Genomic DNA, 13163 nt, shown 5'->3' on the forward strand with positions numbered 1-13163 from the left:
TCTCCCCCTACCTGATCTGGTCGCACAGGACCCATTTCTCCTCCACCATGAAGAAGGGGTGATTTGTGAGGCATAACCGGCATTTCATCACCTATGAAGGAGAGAAAGGTGTTGGGAAGAATCTTTTTGACGTATTTTGGATTTTTAGGCACATTTGGTATCTCAGGGGGGTGCGGGTGGGAGAACTCTCCTCACATTGGTCTAGGGGACCATTCCAGCGCCTGGACTACACGCAGGACATCTTAGAGCAACCTTGGGCCAGAAGTGAAGACTTACGCACTTTATTTTTCTCTGTGAAAGGGCACAAAGGTAGGGGCCAGGACAACTATGGCCGTGCATATGTACTTTGTTCCTATTGGAATTGGGGTTTGCAAGGGGGTTCAGAGGGGTCTTTCAGATTTCTTTATCACTTTATTTAAAATCAGCCACTCTACATGGCAGTACTACACCTCCCAGTATGCATTTGGCGGCCTGCAAGTGCCTATGTCCTCTGAAAACATGGAATTCATTGGGTGACTTTGGGCCATCCACAGACTCAGGCCAACCTATCATATTATAGTGGAATCACAAAATAGTAGAGTTGGAAGGAGCCTATAAAGTCAATGAATCCATCCCCCTGCTCAATGCAGAAATCCACCCTAAAGCATCCCTGACAGATGGTTGTCCAGCTGCCTCTTGAAGGCCTGTAAGGTGGGAAAGCCCACAACCTCCCTAGGTCATTGGTTCCATTGTCGTCCTGCTCTACCAGTCAGGATGTTTTTCCTGAGGTCCAGCTGGCTTCCGGCTTCCTGTAACTTCTCTGTGTCCTGCACTCTGGAAGGTTCGAGAAGAGATCCTGGCCCTCCTCTGTGTGCCAACCTTTCAAGGACTTGAAGAGTGCTCTCATGTCTCCCTTCAGTCTTCTCTTCTCAAGGCTAAACATGCCTGTCTCTCCTCACAGGGCTTTGGTTCCAGACCCCTGAGCCTACCTCCTAGGGTTGTTGTTGTGAGGATAAAATGGAGAGGAGGAAGATTGCACACACCACTTTGAATTCCTTGGAGGAAAAACAAAGAAACAGAAGGGCACAGAGGAGAAGCCTTTCTGTAACCCGCCCAGAGAGCCCTGGCTATGGGAGCGGTATAGAAGTGTAATAAATAAATAAGAAGCAACACACCTTGTTGTGATGCTAAAATGGAGAGGTTTTAACCTATAAAGCCCTACATCATTATTATTATTATTATTATTATTATTTATTTATATAGCACCATCAGTGTACATGGTGCTGTACAGAGTATTATTATTATTATTATAATTTATTTATATAGCACCATCAATGCACATGGTGCTGTACAGAGTATTATTATTATTATTATTATAATTTATTTATATAGCACCATCAATGCACATGGTGCTGTACAGAGTAAAACAGTAAATAGCAAGACCCTGCCGCATAGGCTTACAATCTAATAAAATCATAGTAAAACAATAAGGAGGGGAAGAGAATGCCAACAGGCACAGGGTAGGGTAAGCAGGCACAGGGTAGGGTAAAACTAACAGTATAATGTCCGCACAACATCAAGTTTTAAAAGCTTTAGGAAAAAGAAAAGTTTTTAGTTGAGCTTTAAAAGCTGCGATTGAACTTGTAGTTCTCAAATGTTCTGGAAGAGCGTTCCAGGCGTAAGGGACAGCAGAAGAATATGGACGAAGCCGAGCAAGGGAAGTAGAGGCCCTTGGGCAGGCGAGAAACATGGCATCAGAGGAGCGAAGAGCACGAGCGGGGCAACAGTGTGAGATGAGAGAGGAGAGATAGGAAGGAGCTAGACCGTGAAAAGCTTTGAAGGTTAACAGGAGAAGTTTATATTGGATTCTGAAGTGAATTGGAAGCCAATGAAGAGATTTCAGAAGCGGAGTAACATGGTCAGAGCGGCGAGCGAAGAAGATGATCTTTGCGGCAGAGTGTTGAACAGAAACCAACGGACTGATGTGAGAAGAAGGAAGGCCAGAGAAAAGAAGGTTATTATTATTAATAATAATAAGGACAGCCACGAATCAAAATCAGAGATAAATTTTGAGGACGAGCCTGGGGGGCGGTACAGAACTGCAATCCGCAGTCGCAATGGAGCGAAGAGCCTCACCACATGTACCTCAAAGGAGGAGAAGCAATGTGAAGATGGAATGGAAAGAGGCTGGAACTGGCACAAACTAGATAATAAAAGACCCACACCACCACCCCAACGCTCTGGGCGACTAGTGTGAGAGAAAGAGAGTCCTCCAAGAGAGAGGCCACCAGTGAGGGAGGAAGCAGCAGCCAGGCACCTCTCCACCATGCCTGGGTCCAGGTCCAGCTCCAGCTCAGAGCCCCCTCCCTCCTGCTACCAACTGTCTCTGCAGAGGCCACCAGTGAGGGAGGAAGCAGCAGCCAGGCACCTCTCCACCGTGCCTGGGTCCGGGTCCAGCTCCAGCTCAGAGCCCCCTCCCTCCTGCTGTCACCTGTAACTGCTGAACTTTCCAACTAAGATTGTAGTGCCTGAATTTGCTTTCCTTTCCCCCCCTCCTCCTCCTCCTCCCTCCCAATCCCCTTTCCTTTTGTGTCATGTCTTTTAGATTGTAAGCCTGTGGGCAGGGACTGTCAAGAAATACTTTTGTAAGCCGCCATGAGAGCCTTTTTTGGCTGAATGGCGGCATAAAAATCCTTAAATAAATAAAAATAAAAAAATAAAAAAATCATGGGCAGGAAGCCAGGTTTCAGTAAGAGCAAGGAGGTGGAGAGACCTAGAGATAAACAAGTCCTGGATGACAGGGGCCTTAGAAGCAACAGAGCGACAGTTCCATAAGGAACACGAAAAAGGCAGCTGAGAAGAGGGGAGACACCGAATAGGAACGAAGTTAGGAGAGACGAGATTGGAACGAGCCATAAGGAACAGATATGAGGAGAAAAGAATTGAGAGGAGACAATGAGAAGATCGTGTCCTGAATCAGAAAGTGGTAGCGACCGGACCGTGGCTGGGGTTTTTCCTCCGGAGTAGAAGTTCCGCTTGACCGGCGCGCCGAAGGCTCGCGCCTCCAGCAGACTGGAGGCTGAAGTACCTGAAAAAGGGGAGGAGCAGATGCTGAAATTCAAACAGACCAATCCCTGTTAGCCAATGTTGCTCAATGGCTTCTCAGGAGAGCTAAGTTGCTGCTGCTCTTCAAACTGCAGACTGGAGGCTGAAGTACCTGAAAAGGGGAGGAGCAGATGCTGAAATTCAAACAGACCAATCCCTGTTAGTCAATGTGTTGACTAACATGGGTTGGGACCGCAATACCTGATGGAACGCCTCTCCGGACATGAACCTACCCGTACACCGCGCTCAACATCGAAGGTCCTCCTCTGAGTGCCTCCTCCGAGGGAAGCTCGGAGGATGGCCACAAGGGAGAGGGCCTTTTCGGTGGTGGCCCCCCCGACTGTGGAATGATCTCCCCAATGAGGCTCGCCTGGCCCCAACACTGTTATCTTTCAGGCGCCAGGTCAAGCCTTTCCTCTTCTCCCAGGCATTTAAAGGCATTGCACGCGAAGTTTGTTTTTAATGGCCCCCAGAATTGTTTTAAATGGATGCTGCTGTTTTTATACTGTTGTTTTTACGTCTCTGATGGTTTTAAATTTTGTATATTTTTTAAATGTTTACTGTCTTTAGCTTTTGTAAACCGCCCAGAGACCTTCGGCTGTGGGGCGGTATCGAACTATAATTAACTAACTAAATAAATTCTAGGCAGCACCTTGGCTTCCTTGGAGGAAAAACAAAGAAAGCGAAGGGCACAGAGGAGAAGCAACGCACCTCCCACCAGCCAAACGAAAGGGACGGATAGAGGGGCGCGTGAAGCCCCCAGCGCCGGGCTCCGAGGGGGAGAGGGGAGCGCAGGGGGGCTGCGGCGTGAGTGGGGCAGCAGGAGAAGCACTTGGGAGGGAGGGGGAGAAAGGGGGCGCTTCTCTCTCTCTTCCCTCCCCCATTCCGGCCGCCCCCAGAATCTGTCCCCGAAGGCTCGCATTCCCAGGACCTCTTCTTACCTGCCCTTTCCACGCAGTCCCCCAACTGCTCACGCCCAGTCTTCCCGGGCACTAAAGCCGGCGAGTAAGAACACGACTGTTTAACCCTCGCCTTTGGCCAATCAGAGAGCAAGGGGGCGTGTCGGAACGGCAAGGAAACATAGACGTAAACTATAGAAAAGTCGAAAAGATAAAGAGCAGCCCGGAAGTGAGCAGGGAGGCCTTGTAGGCCTAGGAATCACCACCACGGCGCAATTTGCAGGCCTCGAAGGCGCCCCTGCTCCTTGGGAAGCCCTGGTGGGGAGCCCGGCCTTCTCGCCTCTCCAGTGTGCGCCTGGCAGAGAGAGACGCACACAGCCCCTTCCTGTTGGCTGGCTGCAAATTCTGCTCCCCTTGAGGCCCTTTAGCCCCCAGAGGTATTCCTCTGAGCAACCCCCCAGCAGGAAGGCAGCCGCCCCCTGGAGCAGCACAGGACGCCGGGGGTACAGCAACACCGTGACCTCATGAACCCCATTGCGCCCCGTAGTGATGCAAATACCTCTTTCCCTGAAATAAAGGGTCATATTAAAACAAAGGACGGCACTTGCCCATAGGGAAACCATACTTGCCCTTGGGATTTATAGGAGACTAAGAGGAGACATGATAAAGGTGTCCAAAATGATGCAGTGAGAGGCACACATCACCCTCCCTCCCTGTTGGCTAGCTGCAAATTCTGCTCCCCATGAGGCATTTAGCCCCCAGAGGTATTCCTCTGAGCAGCCCCCCAGCAGGAAGGCAGCTGCCCCCTGGAGCAGCACAGGACGCCGGGGGGGGGGGGGGGTACAGCAACACCGTGACCTCATGAACGCCCCCCTGCACCCTGTAGTGGTGCAAATACCTTTCTCCCCACCTGAAGAATCCGAAATAAGGGGACATATTAAAACAAATGACAGCACTTCCTCTTATTGAGGCAGTAGCTAAATCCTGTCGTTTCTTCCTGTATAATATTGCCAGGATTCGACCATTTTTGTCTGTCTCTTCTGCCAAGACTCTCGTTCACGCACTGGTTATCTCTCGGTTGGACTACGGCAACCTTCTTCTCTCTGGCCTTCCTTCGTCTCACATCAGTCCGCTGGTCTCTGTCCACCACTCTGCAGCTAAGATCATCTTCTTGGCCTGCCGCTCTGACCATGTCACTCCACTTTTGAAATCTCTTCATTGGCTTCCAATTCACTCCAGAATCCAATACAAACTTCTCCTGTTGACCTTCAAAGCTTTTCACGGCCTAGCTCCTGCCTATCTCTCCTCTCTCATCTCACACTATTGCCCCGCTCGTGCTCTCCGCTCCTCTGATGCCATGCTTCTTGCCCGCCCAAGGACCTCTACTTCCCTTACTCGGCTTCGTCCTTTTTCTTCTGCTGCCCCTTACGCCTGGAACACTCTTCCAGAACACTTGAGAACTACAAACTCAATCACAGCTTTTAAAACTCAGCTAAAAACTTTTCTGTTCCCTATAGCTTTTAAATAGTTTGTTCTGACACAATACTGTTTAGCTTCACCCTACCCAGTGCCTGTTTACACTTCCCTGTGCCTGTTTGCATTCTCTTTCCCTCCTTATTGTTTACTACAACTTTATTAGATTGTAAGCCTATGCGGCAGGGTCTTGCTATTTACTGTGTAATCTGTACAGCACCATGTACATTGATGGTGCTATATAAATAAATAATAATAAATAATAATGCTAGGGTGACCCTATGAAAAGGAGGACAGGGCTCCTGCATCTTTAACAGTTGTATTGAAAAGGGAATTTCAGCAGGTGTCATTTGTATATATGGGGAACCTGGTGAAATTCCCTCTTTATCACAACAGTTGAAGCTGCAGGAGCTATACTAGAGTGACCAGATTTAAGAGACAGCAGGACAGCTGCAGCTTTAACTGTTGTGATGAAGAGGGAATTTCACCAGGTTCTCCATATATACAAATGACACCTGCTGAAATTCCCTTTTCTATGCAACTGTTAAAGATACAGGAGCCCTGTCCTCCTTTTCATATGGTCACCCTAGCACTTGCTTATAGGGAAACCATACTTGCCTATAGGGATCCATAGGACACTTCCCATAGGGATCCATAGGACAGCACTTGCCCATAGGAATACATAGCACAGCTTGGAGAAAAGGAGGCTAAGGGGAGACATGATAGAGGTGTCCAAAATGATGCACGGTGTGAAGAATGTGGAGAGGGAGACATTTTTCTCCCTCTGCCATAATACAAGAACACAGCATCATCCCATGGAGTTGATTGGTGCAACCCTGTTGGTGCTTCCGGACCTTCCAGCAGCATTCGGTGCCATCGACCGTGGTATCCTTCTGGATTGGGTTTGGGAGGCACGGTATGAAAGTGGTTCCAGCCCTTTCTGGAGGAGCAGTCTCAGAAGGTGGTGCTGGGGGACTTCTATTCCACCCCATGGCCGTTAGCCTGCAAGGTGCCCCAAGGTTCTATCTTGTCTGTCATGTTTTTTAACACCTACATGAAACCATCAGGAGCTCTGGGCCAAAGTGTCATCAGTATGGGGACGATACGCAGCTCTACCTCTCGTTTCCAGTTGCACATCCCTGCGAGGCTGTGGAACTCTGGAACCAGTGTGCCTGGAGGCTCTTTTGGAGCGTTTCACAAAAATTAAAACCGTTCAAAGTATAAAACAACAGTAGAAAAACATGATTTAAAATACAGTAGAAAAACACAACCAGGATAAAAACAGCAGCAGTGCAGAAATACAAATTTAAAATAGCAAAGTTAAAATTAATTTATAGTCCATTAAAATAGTGAGAGAATAAAAAGGTCTTCACCTGGCGTCTGAAAGAATATAGTGTAGGTGCCAGGCGAACCTCCTTAGGGAGCTCATTCCACAGCTGGGGTGCCACAGCAGAGAAGGCCCTGCTCCTGCTAGCCACCTGCCTCGCTTCCTTTGGCAGGGGATCACAAAGAAGGACCCCTGAGGATGACCTTAGGGTCCAGGCAGGTACATATGGGATAGCCTGGCCCCAGTTCTACATGCACTAGTTGTTGGGAATCTCAACGTAGCAGAGTTTAGAAAGTCTTTGTTCAAAGAAATACTCACACCAGAGGTGTCTTACTTCAGCACAGAACTTTACTGAGGAACAGCGTTCTCCAGTACATTCAGTTTCTCCATACACAACACAGCATATCACGACACATACATCTCCGAGTTCAGACATGATTAAAATTACAACTCTTTATATACACTTTCATATCTACATGACTCATGCAATTGTCCAATTATTCAATTAGCTGATTCTTCATTTCTTATCTGTGACCTTTCCAGATTCTTCATGAGTCACCAGCACCTGTCATGGCTTTATGTCCAAGTCCACCAGGGCTGTAACTAATCTGTGGATAAATTTTGCACCTCAACACTAGTCACACATCCAGGCTGGATGACTGTAATGTGCTATATGTGGGGCTGCCTTTGAAGACGGTTCAGAAACTTCAACTGCTACGGAGTACTAGTAATGGCGGAGCGATTTGACCACATAATTCCCTATTCTGCACCAGCTGCACTGGTTACCAGTGTTTTTCTGATAAACATCGTTCCATAAAACCATGTAATATGAAATGCTGGTTTTGACCTTTAAAGCAAAAGCCAAAGAAAGAGGAAACCCCCAATAGCGATGCCAAAAGAGTAAAAGGCAAAAAGGTGGGGGGAAAAGGTTGTAGATTATTTAAAAACCAAAATCCCACACATGACGGACCCTAAGGGCCCTTCCTTAGGGTGATCTAAGGAAAACAGTAAGTTTTATTGAGCCACATGGTCACCATTGTTTATCACAATATTCTTGCCAGTATAAACATGTTAAAATTACGAATGGTTCCAAATGAAGAGCATAGAAAAATAGTAATAAGAGGCTAAAACTTAGAAACTATTTCCAACTTATATATGAAAGTAAACACACTTATTCGATAAATGCAAGATTCCGGTGTCCGACGCTCTGCTAACTGCAAGAAAAGACGCCGGGTATTTGAACGCACAGAAAGTCGTTGGAAACAGCTGTTTTTCAAAGCAGTACTGTAAGATCAAGAGACCCATTAAGGCTGAAGGGAGTGACTGTATTCAACCTAAAAATGCACCTTGCTTCTCTCTCTAAAAGAATCCTTTCAGTCTTTACTATTTTTATTGTCCCAAACAAGGGCTCTTTTATCTTATGAAATGTATCTTTCCCATGGTGTACTAATGGTGGTCCTACAATTTCACGTTTAATATTAAAGGCAAAATTGCTTTGAAGAACAGCTGTTTCCAGTTACATTCTGCAATACCTCCAGCGTCCAAGGCAGTAAGCCTACATGTGCCAGTTGCTGGGGAACATGGGTGGGAGGGCGTTGTTGCACCGTGTCCTGCTTTGTTGGTCCCTGGTCGACAGCTGGTTGGCCACTGTGTGAAAAGAGTGCTGGAGTAGATGGACCCTCGGCCTAATCCAGCATGGCATTTCTTACATTCTCGCACCCTTGGGAAGCAGGGCCGTCCCCAGCCCCAAACCTGCCATTTTTGGAACTCTGTGGCAGGGTAGGGGAGGCAGGGAAAAGCACCAAAAGGAATCCAGAAGTCCTGTCTCCAAACAATGGAACTGTGACGGTCTCTTCTCTTTCCCCTCTCATCTATACACTGGAAAACTCAGACCGTTACATTCCCCTTTCCCCCCTTAGACAGTCCAGAAGCTGCAGCTTACAGGGGCAGTGGGATGGGAGCAGGGGGGTATCGTCCCAGCGCCACTTTGCCGCTCCTTCCTTTAAACCCCGTGGCATCGCAGCTCAGTGGTGGGAGGGGCAATGGCCCATTGCAGAAGGGAGAGCAGGCTTTCCGTCAGCCATCCAGCTCATCAAGACACCACCCCCCGACCTGTCAAGCCTCCCCGTGCTTGCAGCGACCCACAGAATCATAGAATAGTAGAGTTGGAAGGGGCCTATAAGGCCACTGCTCAATGCGGTCCACCTGGGAACGCCCTCAGGATGGACCTGAAACAAAGTGACCACCGCCAGACAGAGGAAAGACAGGGGTGACCTGGCAGCAAATGAAAAAATCATGGTCAGTCCACGACCTTTGAAACGCGCTGTGTCGGTGGAATGCCCCGTGGTGGCTGCGAGTTGGCGACTGCCTGATATAAACAACACAGCGCCACTGCACAGCCGCCATGGGGTCGGGAGGGCGTACAGACAGCCCCCAGATTACACCAGCTTTGAAATCTCTCTGCAGGCTGCCAGGGCGCTATTGGGCCCAATTCATGGTGTTTGTCCTTGAAGGACTGCCTTTGAAATCCTGGTCTTCGAGATTCGAGGCAGGAATGAGACCTGAATACCAGTTCTTGGGAAAGCCTCCACTTAACCCACTGGAAAGATCTGGAGGATTCGAAAGCGGGCATATTCTTTGGTGGCAGTTTGGATGCTCCAAATGGAACTATTGCTTAAGTGTGGATATTGGATTCCTTCTCCCTCCCCGGATTTCAGATGATTCACTTATGGACAGAACAGCAAATGTTCTTCTGTTTGTTTTGCTCTGACATATCAGAGATATTGAAAAAACAAAGGCAGCCTGTTGGCCCTAAGGAGAAAAAAACACCCCAATCCCTGTAATCCGATATCTCAATTAGACCATCTCAAAGTTCATAAAAAATGTGCAAGGTCTTTTGATCTCCAGGCAGGATGATACAAAATGCAGGTTCCTGCGGATGGGGGAGATAAGAAGGAATGCATGATATGATGCTCTCTGGTTGCAAGAAAAATGAAGGCTATCGTCTCATTTTAGTCCTAGATAAAGTTAGTCACAAATAACCAAAATCCCATTTCAATAGATCACAGAATCATAGAATAGTAGAGTTGGAAGGGGCCTATAAGGCCATCAAGTCCAACCCCCTGCTCAATGCAGGAATCCACCCTAAAGCATCCCTGACAGATGGTTGCCCAGCTGCCTCTTGAAGGCCTCTAGTGTGGGAGAGCCCACACTAGGTAATTGGGGCCATAGCTAGACCTAAGGTTTATCCCTGGATCGTCCAGGGGTCAAACCTGTTCATCTAGGTGACACACAGGGGATCCAGTGCTCAGGCAGGGGCGAACCCTGGATGATCCCAGGATAAACCTTAGGTCTAGCTGTGGTCTGGGTCTACTCTACATAGGGCTCACATTGGATACTACGCATAAAATCTGGTCCGCCCAAGGATGGGAGGCAGTAAAAGTTCCTCAGTTGATGGAAACTCGAAGCAGGGATTTTCTATGCTGCCTTTATATTAACTAAACTAGAAATAAATTTAGGTCATTTTCCCTAGTAATTGGAGATGAACCCTCACACAATGAAGTCCCGGGACAGAAATCCACACGCAAACAATGGTCATGTGAGGAACACCAGAGTGCTGGATTGGGACCTCTAACCCAGCCCACCTATGGGAGCGGGAGCGGCCTTGGAGGTTTCTGCAGTGACTGGGAGGGGGGAGGCTGTTGGCTAATAGGAACGGCTCCGCATACTTCCAGACACTAGGGGGCGAAAGAGAACGTGTTGCGTAGACTATAGTATAGAGGGTCTTGACACTCAGGAAATCAGTAACATTAAGATTACACTGGAGAAGAGAGTACAAAAAATATGTTGCATCTGATTTTACATTCCAACAAGGGTGGTATCTATTCATTGGTAAGACTGACAGATTAATCTGACATGACTTAAGCACCAGCTGGAAGGAATCCTTTCCCAGAGAACGATGCTGTTTCAGAGGATCTTCCTTCTCCTCTTGGGGATAAATGAGGGAGCACGTTCATATCTCACCTTACTCACCACTTTTCAAGATAAACAATCCCAGCTGTTGGAGTTGCTCCAGACCCTTGATCGTTTTAGCTGCTTTGCTTAAGGCACAGCTCAGTGCCTCACAAACTTTAGGGGCATGGGCCCACTCACTGCTAGAATCTAGGCCACTCACCCTCCCAGGGACAAAATAGTTTGCAGTAGATCTGCAAGGATTTCTGACTCCCCGTAGTTTAATTACAAAACGTCACCCTGCTTTATCCCTTGTGTGAATTCTTCGATGTGAAGTAAGATGACTACTCAGAATGAAATGTTTTCCTCACTCCAGGCACTTAAATCGCTTTTCACCAGTGTGGATTCTTCGATGGTTGACAAGTGAACCACTGCAATGGAAGGCCTTTCCACACTCTAGGCATTTAAATGGCTTCTCCCCTGTGTGGATTCTTCGATGGATGGTAAGTGTAGCACTGCAACGGAAGGCCTTTCCACACTCAAGACATTTAAATGGCTTCTCCCCTGTATGGAGAGTTCGATGGGTGGTAAGTGAAGAACTGCAACGGAAAGCCATTCCACACTCAGTGCATTTAAATGGCTTCTCCCCTGTGTGGAGCCTTTGATGTTCAGTAAGGTGTCCACTCTGACGGTAATGCTTTCCACACTGCAGGCATTTAAATGGCTTCTCCCCAGTGTGCATCCTTTGATGTGCAGTAAGACTAAAACTCCAAGCAAACCTCTTTTCACACTTCAGGCATTTAAATGGCTTCTCCCCTGTGTGTATCCTTTGATGTGCAGTAAGACCATGATTCCTAGCAAATATCTTTCCACACTCCAGGCATTTAAATGGCTTCTCCCCTGTGTGGGTTCTTTGATGTGAAATAAGATTTTTACTATGATGGAAGGCCTTCCCACAGTCCAGGCATTTAAATGGCTTCTCCCCTGTGTGGACACTTTGATGAGAGATAAGTGAACCACTACAAATGAAAGCCTTTCCACATTCCAGGCATTTAAATGGCTTCTCACCTGTGTGGATTCTTTGATGTCTATAAAGTTTATCTCTCTCACGGAAGGCCTTTCCACACTCCAGGCATTTAAATGGCTTCTCACCTGTGTGGATTCTTTGATGTGAAATAAGATTATTACTACGGTGGAAGGCCTTTCCACATTCCAGGCATTTAAATGGCTTCTCACCTGTGTGGGTTCTTTGATGTGAAGTAAGATTACTACTATAATTGAAGACCATTCCACACTCCAGGCATTTAAATGGCTTCTCCTCGGTGTGCATTCTTTGATGAATGGTAAGTAAACTACTGTAACGGAAAGCCTTTCCACATTCCAGACATTTCAATGACTTCTCCTCTGTGTGGATACGTTGATGTTCTGTAAGTTGTACATTCTGAGTGAAGCTCTTTTGACACTCCAAGCATTTAAATGGTTTCTCCCCTGTATGAATCCTTTGATGTGAAGAAAGATCATCACGCCAACAGATGGCCTCTCTGCACTCCAAACTTCGAAATGCTTTCTTCTCCGTGTGGATCCTCAGATGTTTTTTCAGGGTAGCTTTATCGTAGAAACTTTTACTGCTAGTTGTACATTTCTGTTGCTTCTCTGCTGTGTGGATTTTCAAATGAGGATTTATTCTCTGCTCTTTTCGTTCTTCATGACTTGCTCTTTCTAAGAATACTCCCTGTCCATCTTCTGCCTTGCTCCCTGGCACATCACAGTTCGCTATAGAGAGAAAATGGAGTCTCAAAACAAAGAATTCATTCCTTGTGACAGAACAGAGAAAATCTATACAAAACCTGTGGTGCCGTCTCACTCCACCCCCCTGCAGAACAGATCACACAATCCTGCCGGACTGGCATAGGAGTCTGAAGGTTGTTGAATCACACCACAGGTATCAAGACTAAACATTTCTTAGCCTTTGTAAACATGCTGTTTTTCTCAACCCATGGAAAAAGTGGAGCTTACCCAGATATGCCACGTTTGCAAAGTTTTCCATCATAACTTGCTCATGCAGAGTCCTTTGTCTCGGATCCAGCAGAGACCACTCCTCCTTGGTGAAATACACGGCCACCTCTTTGAAGAGCACCAAGCCCTGGAGCAAGAGGAGAACGAAAATCATAGTTTCTACTCATAGACAATATTGTGAGTCTTCTAGAAGCTGGTAAAAGCCACTCCGAGCCACCATGGCCACTTGGGCCGCCAGTGACCGCGATGGGTCTTGGAGTAGCCCCGGACCACGAACCTGATCTGTCAGAGGGAGCAACCAAGACTGATTCGGTCCCATGACCTGAGGTGGGTGGGTATCTTCACGGTGCTGCCCCGTCCCAGCATTCACTTAAAACCCTGCAGCATTGCAGCTTTTGTGTGGGGAAAGCTAA

The 13163-nt window shown here is 47.4% G+C and overlaps 1 protein-coding gene across 4 annotated transcripts in view; it reads right to left on the reverse strand.

Annotated features, from left to right (window-relative positions):
• Nucleotides 1-13163, reverse strand: part of LOC134396329 (zinc finger protein 345-like) — a 54756-nt gene that overhangs the window by 5793 nt on the left and 35800 nt on the right. The window contains exons 3-4 of one of the 4 annotated variants that reach the window (XM_063122791.1): nt 12751-12877; nt 11131-12507 (exon numbers count right to left, since the gene is read on the reverse strand). The exons of 1 other annotated variant lie outside the window; for it this stretch is intronic. In XM_063122791.1, the coding sequence (XP_062978861.1) occupies nt 11131-12507; nt 12751-12877 (1504 nt within the window). Of the gene's footprint in view, nt 1-11; nt 88-11130; nt 12508-12750; nt 12878-13163 lie in introns of those variants that run through there. 2 more of the 4 variants (XM_063122789.1, XM_063122788.1) reach the window with 2 other exon arrangements.

Source organism: Elgaria multicarinata, chromosome 3 (genome assembly GCF_023053635.1).
Source record: "Elgaria multicarinata webbii isolate HBS135686 ecotype San Diego chromosome 3, rElgMul1.1.pri, whole genome shotgun sequence".
NCBI classification, from domain to species: domain Eukaryota; kingdom Metazoa; phylum Chordata; class Lepidosauria; order Squamata; family Anguidae; genus Elgaria; species Elgaria multicarinata.